Here is a 20,457-nt window from a genome sequence, read left to right on the forward strand (position 1 = left end):
GGGGAGGGATGACCAAATGCATATATTTCAGCCCACACCAAGACAATTTTTACAGTTACTCAAGCAACTTGATAGAATTTGGAAACAGATGTTTCAGACAGTCTATTGTAAGTGAATGGAAAAGAATCTGTAACATATCAATTCAGATTTTTGCTTTTAAATCCTTATTCTCCAGTTACTCCAGATACACTGACTGGAGAGAGTGGAATACTGTCTGAAACATCTGACCATTTCTAAATTCTATCCAGTTGCTTGAGTAACAGTTGCTGTTACATTACATGTCTTACTTTACCTGGATGTCTATCCTTCATCAACATGTCCTGACTGGTAAGGTCTTGAACCAAGCAATTGACTCAGTATAGACTTTATATATTTATGTTAGTATAATGAGCAGTTGTATCTTGCTCATGGCAACATTTCAACTGTGGTGTAAAAGGACTTACTTGTAAAATCAGTCTCTATGCTTTCAAGTTATCATTGAGGAGGCAAACACAATAAAATGGATTTCTGAATTTGAACTCTGAGATAAAAGTATAGACAACACATATTTCAGGAATGTGTAGAGGGACATTTCATCACCTTAACTGTCTCTATCTGTTCTTCCAGCAGTCTGAGGAGAGATACTGGTACAGTACAAGAGACCCTGTATGTTCTTCACCAGTAAGTAATGTTACATGTAGAAAGAACCTACAATGGCACCATGGATAATCTAGCAGTGTAGAGGAAGGGGTTGCAGTTATTTATTTAGATGGGGTGTAAAGCCAGAATAGATCTCACAAATCAATCTGGTCTGATGTAGATTGTTATGTTATATTGAGAAAGTACAAGAGTTATATTCTTTGAAGCTGAATTAACTGATTTGTAGTAAAAGCAAAATTAGGAACAGTAGAAATAAAAATTTCATTGAGGACTTTGGAAATATCCATGCTTGGTCAGACTTGGGCACTGTTCATGTATTTTTAGGACAGAAGAAAATTCACCTAGTTTATGGAATACTGTGTATTCATTCATTGCCACTGTTGGGGCAATATTGTAATCACTTTTCATGTTGCCTATTGAAGTGTCGAATTCCTTTTCACAATACTAGATGTACTAGTAATACAGTTTCAGAATGGGTTTGCTTGAATTACTGCTTGCAGTTGATCACATGTGAAAGTGCCACATTGATTGTGGCATGCCTATATGGTGTTTCTGCATGAAGTCATATGATGGTTTGTATATCAATCCCCCACCACCTGTTATTCTTATTCCAGATTGTTTCTCAAGAAAAGGGAAGATGGCTCTCCATTTAACAGGTAAGACTATGGTAAGACTATGGTTTCTGTGTGGGGGCTAACATACACAGCAAACTTCACATTACTCAAGATAGCTTCTGAGGTAAATAAGTAGAATGTACAATGTAGTCATAGGCCGATCTCAGATATTTTTTCTCTCATTAAAAGAATCACATGTACCTTTCAGAATACGTTTCAATCCCCAGATGCTCATATAACAGTTCTTGTCTATGTAGTTATCAAAGTTTTCTACCTATTGCATGCAGAAACTTTCCTTGTCCTTGGTGCTGAATGAAAATCTGCTTTAACATATATATAACTCCAGTTCACCTTTATCTGCGGGAAACCTTTATCCATTGTTTTAAAATCAGGGTATTCAAGGATATGAAGTGGATGAACAATGGATTCAATTTGTAATATTTTCCAGATATTGTACAAATGTAGTTTGAAGCCAAAGTCGCAATATGGACTTGATTTCCTTAATTCCAGTTACAACGGATATACTATTAGGTTACCCAGCAGACACGTGCATGTGTGTGCACGGGCAGAAATGTTAAGTTATGTGTGTGTATGTAATCTTTTTTACATGTATGTGTGTGTGTGTGTGTGTGTGTGTTTATGTGTTCGCATGAGACAAGGGGGGGGGGGGAGCATTTTCCAGCTCGTTTGAAAGCAAATAGACTAATCCTTCCTAATTTACAGGGAGGCTGCAGAGCTTCTAGAGCTGGCTCAAGAGTAAGTTACAAGATCACTTTTAATTTCTTATTGCCTTATTCAAACTAACATCTAGAAGGTAAGAGTGTATGTGTAACACACCAGCTTTGTGAGTATAAGGTGCAAGCTTAACATTAGAGAGAGAGAGAGAGAGAAAGAGTGCGGGAGAGAGAGGGGGGCATGAAACATAGTATCACGAGAAACATGTTTTTTGTAAAGTCATCGACAGAATTTATTGTTTTGTATTCTCTCAAAAACAGGCAAGCTGAAGCTGCTGAGGATGACCTGGTCAGGACGTCCTTCCATAATGCAGAACTGCAGATGCTGCTGACTGATGAGAAGCTGTGAGTCTTTCAGTGTCTTCATCATTTGGTTCTGTTTCTACTGTTGAAGTGCTTAGGCCAGGAACTGGCCCCTTGCTCTTCTTTATCCAGTGTTGATAAGATAGACCTTCTCAGGATTGGACAAGTTTTGTAAAAAAATTACTTCCCCAAAGTAATTTTTTTTCTTCCTCAAAATTCAAAATGTCACTTTTATTATATGCATTTTTACTTCTTGCGATGGAATTCTTATCATTGCCTAATTATTTTTCTATGTTGACCATTGCTTGATAAAGTAGAGTAGATTCATCCCTCAAGCTACTGGCATCTTGCACATTGTAGTTGTCCCTCAGAGAAACATCTGGAGCCGCATAGTTCAATTTTTCAACTTTACCCACACTGAACCTGAAACCTCAGACCATTTCCAAATAATATCCAATTGCTTCAGAAATTGCTATTTGACGTAGTCAGGCTGACTTGCCGTTTTTTGTCATTAGAAAAAAATAGACCACATGCACCTTTTCTGAATATGTATGGACTCCTAAATACTCATATAATAGTTCTTTTCTTCCTTGTCATCAATGTTTTTCCATCTATTGGATGCAGAAAATTTCCTTGTCCTTGGTGCTGAATGAGAATCTGCTGTATGTGTATATTAGCAAACCACGTACATGTGTGTGCACGTGCACAAGTGCATCTATGTATGTCTGTGCGTGTATGTCATAATGTGTATATACATGTATGTAAGTTCGGTAACATGTATGTATGTTATATATACCTATAATAAATTTGTGTGTGTTCCTGACAGGGTTATTTTGATGGTAGGGGAACATACCTTGAACGTTACAGCACAAGTCTTTGCGAATTGACCAACATTCCGCAGATCAATTATATCAATCATTTTCGGTAGATTTGACTTTGTCAGGGTCAATTGAACTTTGTTTGAGACAATTTAGACAATGTTACTTGGAGAGAAAGATTAGTGGGTACTGAAATCATAACTTATTGCTTGTAACTTATTGCTTGGCAATTGGCCAGCATTTTCTCTATGGTGGCCACCTGTCTATAGTGGCCATATTTCTCTTGTCCCTTGAGTGGCCGCTATAGACAGGTTTGACTGTAGACTAATCCTTCCTAATTTACAGGGTGGCTGCAGAGCTTCTAGAGCTGGCTCAAGAGTAAGTTAACAGATCACTTTGATTTTTTATTGCCTAGTCATAAAGATCCAATACTACAATCAAGTGCTTCACTGATATTGTCAAACTAATATCTAGAGGAAGATGATATAGTATGTATAACACATCATCTTTGTAAGCATAAGGTGCTAGTTTATGTATATATATAGAGAGAGAGAGAGCATCAATCATACTTTATCATAAGAAAGTTGTGTTTGTTAATTCATTGACAGAATTGATTGTTTGGAATTGTCTCCCCAAAACAGGCAAGCTGAAGCTGCTGAGGATGACCTGGTCAGGACGTCCTTCCATAATGCAGAACTGCAGATGCTGCTGACTGATGAGAAGCTGTGAGTCTTTCAGTGTCTTCATCATTTGGTTCTGTTCATACTGTTGAAGTGCTTAGGCCAGGAACTGGCCCCTTGCTCCTCTCCATCCAGTGTTGATAAGATAGGCCTTCTCAGGGTTGGACAGGTTTTCTAAAAAGATTACTTGCCCAAACCAATTGTTCACTTCTCCAAAATTCAAAATGTCACTTTTATTATAAATTATATGCATTTTTACTCCCAGCAATGGAATTCTTATTTATTATTTTTATTGCCTTTATTTTTCTATGTTGACCATTGCTTAATGTCATGACTAAAATGTAACAAGTATATGATAATCTCACAATCGATCGGGCAACTGGGGTAGGTCATGCACTTGCCTGATCAGCACTTTCACTTGTCCTGGACAATAGGGCTAGTGGACTTGTCCAACCCTGCTTCTTGAAAAATATCAATGAAGTTTTTAGAACTATGACTGGAATGGTAATACTATGATCTGACACAATAAGCAATTTCGTATATTCATTACAATTTATTTTAATGTACATTGTACATTTCATTATCACAGACAAGCAGACGATGCAAAGGTGCAACACAAAAGGTAAAAATATGAATTTCCAACTTTTCAGTTTTGGTCCATCTTTTCAGACCTTGTTGTAATTATTGTAATTATAAGACACTTAATGTTAAGTTTGTTACATACCAAATACCATGATAATGTTTGTATCTATTGCAATGAATAATTTTTTCTTTACTAAACTGTATGACTTTTTTTTAAACACAGGGAGCTCTCTCAGGCCCATGAAGACCTAGAAATGTGAGTAGTTGTTTGACATTTTTCCTAGATAACTTATTAAATGTAGACTGATAGAACTGAAACTCATTTTGTATAAGGTGATTTTTCTTGAAAAGAAATTGAATTCAGAATGGGAATTTCAAAACAAATGGCTATTTATGTAAAGCAATTCATAGTCATTAGTAAGTTAGAGTAGATGCACCTTATCTATTAGTTGTGGAAACCTTACATCTGAACAGAGAAATATAAAAAGGGATATCAATAAACGTGTCTTTATAAACACATCATAATTTATTATGTGCGCTTCATCATCTCTTAATCTATTAGGGCCATCTGTGACCTACAGGAGGAAAAAAAGAGGTTTGTAATCATTTTGACCACTTTTAGTACTTTTCAGTTTTGTTACTTATAAAAACATTGTTCAAAAACTAACTTCGTTTGAAAACTTTAAGAAGAAATGAAAACTTTTTTTGCACTGATTTAACATCTTCAAAGAAGCACTGTTTTGTGAATGTATTTGCTTGCCTTTGTTAATGGAAGTTTATGATGTATTGTAGTATTGATACCTGCTTACTGTTCATACCCCCTGTAATGTCTGTACCATCTGTTGTGTCCATACCCCAGTAATGTCCACGTCCCCTGGAGTGCCAGACAGCATACTCCATTCAAATGTATCAGTGCTGTCTTTAGCATGTGTACCCCCGTGTTGTCCAAACAAGGCCTACTGTCTATAACGTTAGCCCCTAAGTTATATGTCCATAATTTATCTACTGTTACTCAGTATAGCTTCCCCCAAGTACTGTCTGTACCCCCTTTTACTGTCTGTACTTCCTGTAATCTCCATAGCCCCTTAACTGTCCTTCTCCTCTGTATTGTCTGTACCCTGTTTGTGTTACATACTGCTTGTAGTGTTCATATTTGCTGTATGTACCGTCACCTGTTGAGGTATTTTCTCATACTTCAAGTGTTCTTTTGGTATTAGCAGTATCTGTATTTGCTGTGAATTCTGTCTGTGCACCAGTTTACATTCCAATCCCATTATCTATGACAGGAGTGCCCAGAAGCACATCCTGATAGATGACTTGAAGGCTCAGGTCGCCATTCTAAAGACAGGAGGGTCCTGGTGAGTTATCTTCTGTGTCTTTTTGGCAACACCTCGGGAGCACTTTTTATTCCATAACATGAAACATTCATATTTTTTATTTAGTTGCTTTTAAATTAATATAACAGCTTGGCTAAAGGTAAAATAGTAAGTGGATATAAGTGGTTTTGCTTTTGTTGCACATTGTTGTATTATGTAATTATTGTATTGTATGTATGTGTTATTTGTATGTATCCTGGGCCTCCATGAAAAGCAGTGTCAGTCACTGATGGGAGCTACCCTGGTAAAAGAACACAGAAATAAATAAATAAAATCATAGTAATAGTTACATTAATGATGTTTTAATTATTTTCAGTTTCAGCAGTAGATATGAAGCCAGAGCCCACGTCTCACTTGAAGAGGCAGAAGCGATGGCATACAGGATCGCAGAACTGGAGGTCCTTTTGGAGGAGCAGCGGAAGTGAGTTGACTCAATATGAGAAATATAGGACAGTCACTATTATTTTGTCCATACATTCTTTCCTGGTCCTGTTCATGTATCTGTGGCATCACTGCAAATCCAGGCTCACATCTTGGTGTGCTTTGTACTCATTTCAATTTTGCTCTTGCCATTGTTGTGACTACTACTTTTGAATTGGGATGTTAACTTTGATTTCTTTGTGTTGTTGAGATTTGAATTCGTCAGAATGAGTATGATTAATTTTATTGCATTTTATGTTGCCCTACAGTGAAAACACCAAGCTGACAGCCCAGTTACAACAGTCTGAGGAAGAGAGTCTGCCAGATAACACAGAACAACAAGACCACTCTTTCCTGCCCGAGTGCTTCCTGGCTCACAGCGCCTCGCCCATTGATGAGGAAGAGATGCTGCCAGCAGACATGGAACACAAAGAGGACTCTTTCCTGCCTGAGTGCTTCCTGGCCCGCTGCCCCTCACCAATGAATGACAAGGAGGAAGGGCTGCCAGCAGACATGGAACACAAAGAGGACTCTTTCCTGCCTGAGTGCTTCCTGGCCCGCTGCCCCTCTCCAATGAATAACAAGGAGGAAGGGCTGCCAGCAGACATGGAACACAAAGAGGACTCTTTCCTGCCTGAGTGCTTCCTGGCCCGCTGCCCCTCACCAATGAATGACAAGGAGGAAGGGCTGCCAGCAGACATGGAACACAAAGAGGACTCTTTCCTGCCTGAGTGCTTCCTGGCCCGCTGCCCCTCTCCAATGAATAACAAGGAGGAAGGGCTGCCAGCAGACATGGAACACAAAGAGGACTCTTTCCTGCCTGAGTGCTTCCTGGCCCGCTGCCCCTCTCCAATGAATAACAAGGAGGAAGGGCTGCCAGCAGACATGGAACGCAAAGAGGACTCTTTCCTGCCTGAGTGCTTCCTGGCCCGCTGCCCCTCACCAATGAATGACAAGGAAGAGATGCTGCCACCTGACATGGAATGCAAAGAGGACTCTTTCCTGCCTGAGTGCTTCCTGGCTCGCTGCCCCTCACCAATGAATGACAAGGAGGAAGGGCTGCCAGCTGCCATGGAATGCCACGAGGACTCTTTCCTGTCTGAGTGCTTCCTGGCCCGCTGCCCCTCACCAATGAATGACAAGGAGGAAGGCCTGCCAGCAGACGTGGAATACAAAGAGGACTCTTTCCTGCCTGCAGAGTGCTTCCTGGCCCGCTGCCCCTTACCCATGGATGCCGAGGTAGACAGACAGACAGCTGACACTGAACAAGACTTGAGCCCACGAGTAGAGAGTAAGGGATTAGCCAAATGGTTGAAAAAAGCAAAGAGGATGTTATGCTGTTGCAACAGTGTGAAAGAGGATTAAGAACATAATAGTGTATAATATATATTTAATAATGTAAATGATCTGTAAACATATATGCTGTCAAAGTGATGGTATCATATAATATACTGCAATGTGTTTTCCAGCGGTCTTATTTGTAAACAAGGAGAGATCTGAAATAATTGTATAAAAAAAGAAATGAAAAATATAATATTTGTATGGCCAATTTTATCAAACATTTTTAACATGAGAGAGACTCTATTTTCATGCCCAACAATTTTATGTCTGTCATAAGCATTGTCTGTGAAGGGGAGATGCAGTCTGACAATACATGTGTGTAGTGTGTACAAGGCTGTGCTGTATTTCTTGTTCTCTGAGCTTCATGACTGGTACAATTCTAACTAGAGTTCAACGAACCCATCTCTTCGCCAAATAATCATGCCTTTATTCAAGACTTTAAGGTCTTATTCATGTATTACTAAATCATGCCTTTATTTAAGACTTTAAGGTCTTATTCATGTATTACTAAATAGTACCTACCCCCAAACCCCACAAATGCTACCAAAACAAGACCTGATTGTACAAGATGACCTGATAGCACCCCTGGTCAATCAGAATTTCAAGCTTTTCAGTGTCCAGCTCACGGCTTGTCAGTGTTTCCTCCAGCAAAAACATCTGTCAAACAGATGTGTCCATAGATATAGGTCAAGTGAGATACATGTATATACAAAACAGTTTATTTCTGTTAATTGGCCACTGATTACAATTAAATGCATCTTTCCATGTAGATTATTATTTTAAGTACTCATTCTATCTACATACCAAAAAATCCTGATGATCCGTCAACACGTTCTCGAGTTATTCTCGTTCAAAGTTTGAAAGGAAATCGGTGCCTGCAGTTCCCAAAAAGCCGCTAGGGGGTCCAAACTCACAGCACTTACTCTCTGCCCCAAGGGCTATCTACCACTCAAAAATCATGACCACAGCATATCCAAAACACGAAGTGTCAAAAATAAAAGTTTTGCTGCAGTACCTTAGGCAGTCACTAGGGGGCCCATTATCGAACTTGACCTTCGTTTTCTTGACCCCCACCCACCTACCAAATATCATCAGGATCCATTCAAGGGTTCTCGAGTTATCTTGCTTACAGACAAACGCACTTACATACAAATCCCGCTACAGCGCCGTAGGTAAGAGCCAGGTAAACCATTTTCGCACTTGACCTTCCTCTCCAAAACCGCTACACACCTACCAAGTTTCTTGAAAATCGCCCAGCTAGATTTTGACTTATGCTGCCCAAAACAAACTGCAAAAAACATACCAAGCTCGCTGCAGTACCGTAGGAAAACGCCAGGTAAATCGTTTTCGAACTTGGCATTCCTTTCGACAACCGCTACACACCTACCAAAAATCACAAAGTTCCATCCACAATTTCTCGAGTTATATGCTGTTGACCTACATACAGACCCAAGTCGACAAAAACATACTCATCGCCATTGGCGAAGAGAACTAGTGTTGATCATATTTGATGTAGAAAAGTAAATCTTATTTCTCTGGAGGTTCCTTAAATAAAACAAAATGCGTCAGACTGCTGAAGTGTATTAGGAGCAAAAAAAGAGAGAAAAGGCCAAGAGAGCCTGTTATGGAGGCTAGGTTTTTTTGTACCTTACCCCAGGTTTCTGCCTGCCAAAAACAATGCAAATCCATGAACCCCACAGCTGTTTGAATTATTCCCTTACAAAGCTAGCAACAAAAATACCTGCTGCAGTTCCAAACTTCCATTACTTACTCCCAGTCCCAAAAGCTATCCACTACTCAAAAATTAGGAACCTAGTGTTTCCACAAAGTTTTCCCTTAAAATTTGAATCTGCATTGCAGTACCGTATGTACTTGCTAGGAGGCCCACTAGTGACCCTATACCCATTCACTAGATATCATGTAGAATCATTAACAACTTCTGGAGTTATGTTGTACACAGACAAACACGCATACATAATAGCCTGCTGCAGGACCAACGGAAAATGCCAGGTGAACCATTTTTGAACTTGTCCTTCTTTTTCACAACCGCTACTAACGTACAAAATATAATGAAGATCCATTGATCATCTAAGCTTCTCGAGTCCATAGCCAAACGTACACTTGAAAATACAAAGCTTGCTGCAGTACCGTTGGAAAATGCCATTTTCAAACTTGACCTCCCTTTTTACAACTTCTACATAGCTACAAAATATCATGAAGATATTCACAATATCCAATATCTCGCCACTACTGTATGATATCCACAAGCAAACGCACAAAAGTACAAAACTCACTGCAGCACCGTAGGAAAACGCCAGGTAAACTATTTCCCAAACTTGACCTTCCTTTTCAATTCACGACCTCTTATCTACTTATCCATAAAACACTATTATCATGATGAAGATTCATTCTCAGCCCCTCGAGTATGTGTTGTGCACAAACACACAAAAATATTTAGCCTGCTGCAGTACCGCAGGAAAACGCCACGTCAACCAGTTTAAAACTTGACCTTTCTTTTTACAATCGCCACAAACCGACTTAATATCTGCAGATACCGACTAGGGTGATTATGCAAGGACCTTTTTTGATGTTTCGGACTTCTTCATTTTACACAGGGGTGTCGGCTGAGAGAGTCCATTCCTGACAGTTATACAGAACAACACTCTGCTACTACTGCGCACGACATCTAACTTTGAAATAGTTAAACCACGAATATAAACAACTAAAAACTTGTATATCACTGAATCTGTTGTGGCATCAATGTGCCATATGGCCTATCGATTTTACAGAACTCTTGATGAATTTTGTTGATAAAAAACGAATCATTTTTAATCTTTGTGTATTTGTCGTCTTTTCAGTCATACATGTGCTTGTATGCTTTTCATGATATTCCCATTATGAAGAAAAGGATGCAGAGACGCCGCCAACTCGATAAAAACCCGCTAAACAAAAACACAGTTTCTAATCTTCGTAAATGGCACTTGTGTACTAAAAATCGTTCTGTTATTAGATATGGCCGGAGCGCTAAATAAAGCATTGTTTTGATCCTAGCCGAGGCGTTTCCCTGTTGTAACATAACGGTTTATCACTTTAAAGGTCCTTTTTGTTCTCGATAATGCAAAAGTACGGATGTTAATTAAAGTACATACACTTTTACATAGCTCTACGTGGAAAGGCTGGAAGAATACTCAATATTTTCATGTCTTGGAGCAGTGTAAATAGCATCATCTTATCAATATGGGGAAAATACTCATTGGTGAAAAAGCGCCACCCAGCGTCTTTCTCAAGAGCAGCAGGTGCAACACTGAGATGGCGAATCAGCACCAAGGATATCGCCCATCTTTGCCTTTTCCGGGGTTGGCGGCAGGTATCAAGGTTTGGTTTATGTAAATTGAAAAAAAAAACGAATTTTAGCGTAACAATGGTGATAAGTGACTCATCCACCGACTCATAGTTCATTACATTATAATGGTTCAATGGATTATACAGAGTATTGCTTTATCTAGCCATTCCGCGAGAGAAAGTAGTCCATTCCGTGAACGCGGAGCGGCTTGACTATTTTGCAGACAGCTTGCTGGGGGAATAGAAAAGTCTATCTTCTAGTTGATATAACTATCCAGCCTTCTTTATGGGCCTGTTTACAATATCGAATTGTCGTATAATGGGGAGATAGTACCAAGTTTATTCACCGCCACAACCCGGTTGTTATTCTTGTGGTCATCCGCGGTACCGAACAGGAATGTTGAAACGATCGTTGTATTAAAAAAATGCTAACATGTTCTTATGTGTACAATCAAAAAGATCAAGTCAAGTAGATTATCTCTGCCCGTTCACAAACAACAGTCTAAAGTCTAAAGAGGGGCTTAAACCTTAGAAATAAGCCAACGCAATATTTGTTTGGGACAATTTCTTTTAGTTCTAACAGAGACAATCCAGGATCATTCCTCCTTGCGTTCGATTTTTCGTTCTGTTTACCCTGGTTACCATGGACACGGGTTCCACACAGATGACAAGTTCCAGTCCGTGAACTAGGTAAGAAAATTTCTTTTCTCTTTTTAAAACGAAGAAAATGGGTTGAAATACTAGTAAAAAGTCACAAGTCTTTGCATAGTTTTACGTCTAGCTGTTGTGTGCACGCCAGAAAGGTAGTAAGAGCTCTTAAAAGTCCCAAGGTTTTGGCTAAATACATGTGTAAAGCAGGAACAAATTCATTCTGCTGTTCGGGACTAACTTTTCAAGGTCAATTCTACACTTAGTAGAAGGAAGTAGGTTTTGTTTGTAAATGTTGATATATCTGATATGTTGAAATATCTACAAGCATATTAACGTATTGTAGCTGTGAATTAAATCGAGACACTAAGGAATATCTAACAGATTTTGACTTTTTTTACGCCCCGCACTTTCTAGGTCTGACGTTCTGACAAGTCAAGAATTTGCGACAGTTTGTTTTCTGAACTTCCGAAGTGTACGCGACTGTGTCGACGTGAGGAAAGATGACAACGTTGTCAAAAGAAGATGGGAGAACTGTTGAGCGAAAGATGAAGGTAAGTTGTCCATTCCTTGTCGGTCATTTCCGAAAAACGTTCAACTTTCTAGTTGGGAACACACGGATACTGATTCTCTTTTACACCCCAGTTACACCCGATCGTTGCATTTATTTTCCTCTTACTTTGTCAACGAATATTCAGAGATTTCTGACAAGTTGACCCAACTACACAAACTTTCATATATTTCCATAGTTTACTTTTATTAATTCTATAATCAACATGTTCACCTTTTGATCTTCTTTTTCTTACCCTTTGCTTTTCCTTGCTCTGTTGTGTTGTGTTTGTGTTCTTGTTCTCATTCCAGCCTGTTCCCTTTCCTACTCTCAGCAGAGTCTGGGAGGAGAAGCAGCAACCTCCTTTAGCCAGTAAGAAACTGTTTAGTCAGTTTATGATGCTGTTATGATGATGATGTTGATGTCAGAAGTAGTGTTCACAATGATCAGAAAAAGACCAATGGGGAGGGATGACCAAATGTATATATTTCCTTACCTTGAAACCAACACCAACCCATTTTTCTACAGTTACTCAAGCAACTTGATAGAATTTGGAAACAGATGTTTCAGACAGTCTATTGTAAGTGAATGGATGAGAATTTGTAACATATCAATTCAGATTTTTGCTTTTAATCCTGATTCTCCATTAACCCATTATGTACACTGACTGGAGACAGCAGAATACTGCCTGAAACATCTGACCATTTCTAAATTCTATCCAGTTGTTTGAGTAACAGTTGCTGTTACTTTACGTGTCTTACTTTACCTGGATGTCTAACCTTCATCAACATGTCCTGACTGGTAAGCCCTTAAACCATGGAATTGACTCAGTGTGGCCTTTATATATTCATGTACAAGGAGCAGTTGTATTTTTCTCAATACATGGTCACAACCAGTTCAACTGTAGTGTGAAATGACTTACTTGTAAAATTAGTTCTATGCTTTCAAATTATCACTGAGAAGGAAAACACAATTTAATGGACCTCTGCATTTGAACTCTGAGGTAAAAGTTAAGAGACAACACATTTTAGGAGTGTTTGCAGGGACATTTCGGTAACATCACTTTAACTGTCTCTATCTGTTATTCCAGCAGTCTGAGGAGAAATACTGGTACAGTACAAGAGACCCTGTATGCCCTTCACAAGTAAGTAACTTTATATGTAGAAAGAACCTATAATGGCACCATGGATGATGTAGTGGTGTAGAGGAAGGGGTTGCAGTTATTTAGATTTACAGTTATATAGATGGGACGTCAAGCCAGAAAAGATCTCACAAATTAATCTGGTCTGATGTAGATTGTTTTGTTACATTAAGAAAGTAGAAAAGTTACATTTTTGAAGCTGAGTTAACTTGTTTGTGGTAAAAGCAAAATTAGGAACAGCACAAATAAAAAGTTCATTCAGGACTTTAGAAAGATCCATGCTTAGTGACAAACTTGGGCACTATTCATGTATCTTACAGGATAGAAGAAAATTCATCTACACATATATGAAATACTGTGTATTGTTGCTAATGTTTGGCAATATTAAAATTTATCACTCTTAATGTTGCTTTACTGTCCAACTACTATTTTCTAATACTAGATTTCCTAGTGAGTGAGTGAGTGAGTGAGTGAGATTCCTAGTAATACAGTTTCAGAACAACTTTGTTTGAATTACTGCTTGCACTTTATCACCTGTGCTATTGCCACATACTTTCCTTTGTCTGTTAACTAGACTCATATGATTTGTGGGATACCCATATGAATGATCTGTATGAAGTCACACGATGCTTTGTACATCAATTCCTTGACACTGATTATTCTTATTCCAGATTGTTTCTCAAGAAAAAGGAAGACGGCTCCCCATTTAACAGGTAAGACTATGTAATAATGGTTTCTTTGTGGGGATTTGATCAACTCTAGATTGCTTCTGAAGTAAACATAAGAATGTACAATGTAGTCATAGGCTGCATCCATGAAGGTTAGACATCCAGTACTGACAATTTGAAGAAAGGTATTAGATTCTACCTGAAACCTCAGACCATTTCCCAAAGTATATCCAGTTGCTTGAGTAATTGCTATTAGATGGAGTCAGACTGACTTCAGACTTGCCTTTTCTCTCATTAGAAAAAAGAGACCATATGTAACTTTCCTAATGTGTATTTACCCCAAAATACCCATAATATTATAATAGTTCTTGACTTCCTTGTCATCAATATCAATGTTTTTCCATCTATTGGATGCAGAAAATTTCCTTGTCCTTGGTGCTGAATGAAAATCTGCAGCAGGTGTATGTGCACATTCACACGTGTATCTATGTGTGTCTATGCATGTATGTCATAGTGTGTATACTGTATATGTAATATGTATGTATGTCAAATACACATTTTTTTGTGTGTGTGTGTGTGGTGTTTGTGGGTGGGTGTGGCCGTGTGTGCTAGCATGAGAGAGGGAGGGGGGGGGTGGTTCAGGCTTTCTTTTGGAAAGCAAATAGACTAATCCTTCCTAATTTACAGGGAGGCTGCCGAGCTTCTATAGCTGGCTCAAGAGTAAGTTAATAGATTACTTTGATTTCTTATTGCCTTATTAGTGAAAAGTCAAATACTTCACTGACATTGTTAAACTGAAATCGAGAGGAAGGTAAGAGAGTATGTGTAACACACAAGCTTTGTAATCGTAAGGTGCTAGCTTATAGAGACAGAGAGTATCAATCATAGTTTATCACAAGAAAATTGTGTTAGTAAAGTCATTGACAGAACTGATTGTTTTGTGTTCTCTCCCCAAACAGGCAAGCTGAAGCTGCTGAGGATGACCTGGTCAGGACGTCCTTCCATAATGCAGAACTGCAGATGCTGCTAACTGATGAGAAGCTGTGAGTCTTTCAGTGTCTTCATCATGTATTTACCTCCATGTTATTACCTCCATGAAAAAATGGAGGTATAGTTTTTGGTGTGTCTGTGTGTGTGTCTGTGTGTGTGTGTGTCTGTGTGTCCGCATATTTGTGGTCATCATAACTTGAGAACCTCTTGATGGACCACGATGATATTTGGTATGTGGGTAGGGGTTGGGAAGACGAAGGTCAAGGTAAATTTTGGGCCCCCTGGTGTGTGACCTTGGTACTGGAGCGCAACTTCCGGTTTTGCTATCTCGGTGTTCTGAACATGCTATGGTCAAGATTTTTGAGTATTGGATAGCTCTTGTGCTCAGGAAAAAATGACATAAGTTTGGGCCCCCTAGCGTTTAGTTTTGGGATAGCAGGGGCATTTTTGTCAAAAACTTCTGAAGAGGATAACTCAAGAAGGGAACAACGGATTTTCATGATTTTTGGTATGTAGGCACCTCAGACAACGTTGTACAAAATGAAATACTAATTATGCAAAATAGGAGCAAATTTGCATAATTAATGACAACATTCAATCATAGCAGTTTTTTCTATGTATCTCTTGTTTTGGGCGTGATATGGTCTTGAAATTTAGGTGGGAGATAGCTTACAGTGTCATGACAAAGTTGGGCAAGTTTCAGCCCCCTAACGTATAATTTGGGAACTGCAGGGGCATTTTTGTCAAGACATTCCGAAGAGGATAACTGCAGAAACGATTGACGGATTGGCATCATATTAGGCATGCGGGTACCTTAGGCAAAGATGTTCATAATGATATACATGTTATGCAAGTGAGGACTTAATCAATGAGGAAATTGTATAATTCCATTGTTTGCAATAACTGGACTTCAATAAATGTAACACATGTTAATTATGATAGGTGGAATATTAGCAGATACCAAATATGGTAATGAGGAACTTATTTGCATAATTTATGTAAAAATTGCAAAACCGCTTTATGATTAATAATGGGAATTTTATAATTGTGACATGTGTACGTTTGTTAATGATGAACAACACAATGCATAAATTATGCTAATGTCTTAGTCAATTGCATGAAATTTACGAAAGCTCTAAATTTTCATGGAGGTATGAGGTCGCTGAACTCTAGTTGGTTCTGTTTCTACTGTTGAAGTGCTTAGGCCAGGAACTGGCCCCTTGCTCCTCTCCATGTGTATACAAGGTTAAAATCGTAGTTTGCGAGGATTTGAAGTTCCTGACAGGGTTATTTTGATGGTAGGGAAACATACATTGAACGTTACAGCACAAGTCTTTGCGAATTGACCAACATTCCGCAGATCAATTATATCAATCATTTTCGGTAGATTTGACTTTGTCAGGGTCAGTTGACCTTTGTTTGAGACAATTTAGACAATGTTACTTGGCGAGAAAGATTAGTGGTACTGAAAGCATAACTTATTGCTTGTAACTTATTGCTTGGCAATTGGTCAGCATTTTCTCTATAGTGGCCACCTGTCTGTAGGGGTCTACCGAAAGTGCAAAAAGGAACGAAAAGGAGCGAAAAGGAACGAAAAGGAACGAAAAGGAAAGTACCGAAAGTGCGAAAAGGAACGAAAAGGAGCAAACGTTCCTTTTCGTACTTTCGGTACTTTCCTTTTCGCACTTTCGGTACTTTCCTTTTCATTCCTTTTCGCACTTTTGCCACCAAAAGTGCGAAAAGGAACGAAAAGGAACGAAGTAAGAAGCAAACTGAAATAAAATCCATGAGAACATAAGGAAACGGTACTTCGGGAGTTAGAAGCCTATGAAACGTGTTTTATTTTACTCAGATTTTGGCAATATCAATTTTTTACGGCGCTGTTTCATGCTTTTGTGTTTTGTGTGGCTAAATTATTCTCTGAAGATCAAATAAATACAAAGAAACGGAACTGAGATAAGAAAGTAAGGACTAAAATTCAGTTACTGGTGGGTGATAGATAAATATCGATTAATATACATTTTCAGAATGAGGCAAGATTGTAGCATTGTTGATGTATTTGGGTAGTTTTTGTTCTCCCAAGATGGGAGCGCCGCATGCAAATGACCCGCGATTGTTTACGTCTAATAGAAATCCGGTCAGGAATGATATGCTAATAAACTGCTGCCCCACGAACATGACAGCTCCCTTCAACAGGGCCAACACAACATGGTTTTCTGGAGACTGCCCAGAGACATATCTTCTTGCTCGTTCACGACGAAAGAAAAGCTGTGAAAGGATAGACATATATACATTGTACCAAGGAGCTTTTATCAAGTTGTACCACGAGTATTCATCATTTTGGCAGGAAGAAAGGCGCCAACGTGAGGAATTTGTGCAAAGAATATTTCCGTCATAATGACTACAAATAAATGTCTGCCTCTTGCGACCTATATTTCACTTAGGTCAAGCTCTTTCATATTGAGCATAGCAATACATATACTTTTAACTTTGCTAGCATTGCATTTTCTTAACAACTATATCAACATATGATGGCATTTTACAATAAAATATGCGCAATCGTTCTCGACATAATCCATTTCTTCTTGTGAAATTTTGTGATATAAATGTAATATGGATATTCTAAGGAACGTTATAACCACATTAACAAGTACATGAACATAGATATGCATAAATAGGTCTCATTAATATTCATTCTTCAATTGAAACATTGGGGATCTTGGGATTTCGTGGAACAAGGTGGAAAATGAAAAAAAAGCCTGTTTCATATGCATTTGCCGATCATAGTACTGTTTCCTTATATTCCCATCGATTTTATTTTACTTTGCTTCATACTTTCGCACTTTCGGTACTTTCCTTTTCGTTCCTATCCGATATTTTCGTTCCTTTTCGTTCCTTTTCGCACTTTCGGTATTTTCCTTTTCGTTCCTTTTCGTTCCTTTTTGCACTTTCGGTACTTTCCTTTTCGTTCCTTTTCGCTCCTTTTCGTTCCTTTTCGTTCCATTTTGTTCCTTTTCGCTCCTCTTCGTTCCTTTTTGTTCCTTTTCGCTCCTTTTCGTTCCTTTTCGCACTTTTTTATTTTATTTATTTTTATTTATTGATCTTTAGGGTAGTCCCTTCAGTTAACGTGGTAACTGATTTCCAAGGGAGCCCTATAACAATAATAATAACTCAAAGTACAAAAGATAAATACAAACATAGGATTGAACATAACAAAGCAATAATCCAATTCGGGTTTGTAAATCATACAAGCAACTTAGGAAAACTCAAAAGAATAACAACTCATACTTAATAACAAAAACAACTCAAGATCACAAACTCATAGGGTCATTGGACGGTCATTGCGGTCAGAGGTCAGTGCCATTTGTTCTGATCAATCGGACTGAACATAAGAAAGAATAATCCAATTCGGATCAGTAAATCATATACGCAACTTACTAATAACAACTCATACACAATAACAACTCAACATCACAAAAAATCATAAGGTAATTGTAAAGTCATTGGGATCAGAGGTCAGATGTCAGTGTTATGATATCAGAGACTGTTTAAAGGCTTTAAGAGTAGTTGCTTGTTTTGTCTCAGGTTTAAGTGTATTATATATTTCAGCTGCCCTGTATGCAAATGTGCGTTGACCTGCTCTTGAAGTGTAGTTAGGTTTATGTAGGAGTTGTGCTTGTCTGGTGTTATGACTGTGGATTTGGTTATTGAAACGAAATGTGTTGAGTAGGTAGTTGGGTGCTAGGCCATGAAGGCATTTGTACACCATAATGCAGATCTGCCGAGTTCTTCGCTCCTGCAGCAGACTCCAACCCAGTGCCTGATGCAGCTCCCCAACATTCGACCTTGGTTCACGTCGGAGGATGATTCGTGCGCCCCGGTTCTGGAGGATTTGGAGACGCTGCTTGTTGGCTGCACTGCAGTTGTCCCATACCACGTTACAATATTCAAGGAGTGGTAGAGCAAGGGTTTTATACAACAAATTTGCTACACCAGTGCAGAGATAAGGCCGTAGGCGTCTTAATAGTCCTAGGCGCTGTGACATTTTACTGCACACTTCATCCAAGTGATCAGTGAAACTTAAGCTAGAATCAAGTATGACACCCAGATATTTATAAGAGCTAACCCTTTCCAAGGTATCACCATTAATCTTGATCTCCAAATCAGGAGTAGAATTTGTTTTCCTAGTGGAGCCCATGAGCATCCACTTTGTCTTCTTGATGTTAAGAGTAAGTCGATTCGACTTAAACCAGGAAGTAATTTGTTTAAGTTCCATGTTTAATGTGCTTTCTATACATCTGGGGTCATTACTTGAAAAGAATATAGCTGTATCATCCGCATATAAGGTTACTTTACTGCGGGTTATAGCTTTGGGTAGGTCATTAATAAACAGGTTGAAAAGAAGGGGACCTAAAATTGACCCTTGAGGTACCCCAATAGTAATAGGAATGGAATCAGATGTGCAACCATTCAGTGAGACTCGCTGTTGGCGATCTGCAAGATAGTTTGTGAACCAATCCAGCTCAGTACTCCGAAGGCCAATCCAATTCAGTTTAGTCAAAAGTAGGCTGTGATCAACAGCACTTTCGGTACACCGGTCTAGGGTGGCCACATTTCTCTTGTCCCTTGAGTGGCCACTATAGACAGGTTTGACTGTAGACTAATCCTTCCTAATTTACAGGGTGGCTGCAGAGCTTCTAGAGCTGGCTCAAGAGTAAGTTAACAGATCACTTTAATTTTCTATTGCCTAGTTATAAAGATCCAATACTACAATCAAGTACTTCACTGATATTGTCAAACTAATATCTAGAGGAAGGTGAGATAGTATAACACGTCACCTTTGTAAGCATAAGGTGCTAGCTTATCGCCCATTCCTCGTTAAAGGGGCAAATTGCTGTCGCACATAAGCAGCGGGCCACAGTTTTCTTTAAAGACACAATGACTACGTAGTTTGCCCTTTTCCGTTACAAGTACATGATAGTAATATGCTAAGCAATGTTTTCCCACCATTGTTAGTTGCCTTTTGGTCGTCCCGGGTAAGGTTTTGCTTAGAAACACGCTAAAAACACGTGTCGGAAATGCTATAAAGGTGAATATCGTGGCATTCTGGTAATGAAAAGACGTTAGTTCTTTAAATTTTCAGTCATAATTTACATCAACCACTTAGGCCGGCTTGTCACGTGTTGATGAACTTGTCCAGCAGACGACCTTTTTACGTCAGATGCCGTTTTATTCTTGTCGCCAACTTTTGTATAAATTACGTTACCGAACTTCTGTTGGGTGTAATTCGCTTACGAAAAGACATTTTCCGATAATTTTTTCACTGTTTTATCTGCTAAACAGTGGTGTTGCGTAACAAACAAATGACAGAACACATAAAACACGAATGTTGGAAACATGACTATAACCGCCAATCTCAGGCCGTTTGTCACTTTTTTGATATAATTTACGTTACCATAATAAGTCCCTTAGAATGTATAGAAAGATCATTTCTTTTGTACTCATAGGAAAGAATGCTCCCAGATAAGTAATTGCCTGCAGAGTTAATCTTTCCAGAGCTGTTTGTTTAAATTTTATTTATCATTAAAAGCATAAATATAATTTACGTTAC

The 20,457-nt window shown here is 38.7% G+C and overlaps 2 protein-coding genes and 1 long non-coding RNA gene across 3 annotated transcripts in view; all 3 read left to right on the forward strand.

Annotated features, from left to right (window-relative positions):
- LOC118407792 (oral-facial-digital syndrome 1 protein homolog) overlaps positions 1-7,840 on the forward strand; it is a 91,139-nt gene extending 83,299 nt beyond the window's left edge. Inside the window, exons 12-16 of the mRNA XM_035808325.1 lie at positions 4,594-4,626; positions 4,933-4,965; positions 5,657-5,728; positions 6,063-6,167; positions 6,436-7,840. Coding sequence (XP_035664218.1) covers positions 4,594-4,626; positions 4,933-4,965; positions 5,657-5,728; positions 6,063-6,167; positions 6,436-7,531 — 1,339 coding nt within the window. The 3' untranslated portion in view covers positions 7,532-7,840. The remainder of the gene's footprint in view (positions 1-4,593; positions 4,627-4,932; positions 4,966-5,656; positions 5,729-6,062; positions 6,168-6,435) is intronic.
- Positions 7,841-10,284: 2,444 nt separating this feature from the next.
- On the forward strand, positions 10,285-13,184 carry LOC118407787. Its single transcript, XR_004830195.1, has 3 exons — positions 10,285-11,539; positions 11,915-12,051; positions 13,138-13,184. It is a non-coding gene; the product is annotated as an uncharacterized LOC118407787 (long non-coding RNA).
- A 1,358-nt stretch (positions 13,185-14,542) lies between these two features.
- Positions 14,543-20,457, forward strand: part of LOC118407773 — a 15,045-nt gene continuing 9,130 nt past the window's right edge. The window contains exons 1-3 of the mRNA XM_035808290.1: positions 14,543-14,576; positions 14,816-14,899; positions 19,528-19,560. Coding sequence (XP_035664183.1) covers positions 14,877-14,899; positions 19,528-19,560 — 56 coding nt within the window. The 5' untranslated portion in view covers positions 14,543-14,576; positions 14,816-14,876. The remainder of the gene's footprint in view (positions 14,577-14,815; positions 14,900-19,527; positions 19,561-20,457) is intronic.

The sequence above is a fragment of the Branchiostoma floridae genome, unplaced genomic scaffold (assembly GCF_000003815.2).
Source record: "Branchiostoma floridae strain S238N-H82 unplaced genomic scaffold, Bfl_VNyyK Sc7u5tJ_1465, whole genome shotgun sequence".
NCBI classification, from domain to species: domain Eukaryota; kingdom Metazoa; phylum Chordata; class Leptocardii; order Amphioxiformes; family Branchiostomatidae; genus Branchiostoma; species Branchiostoma floridae.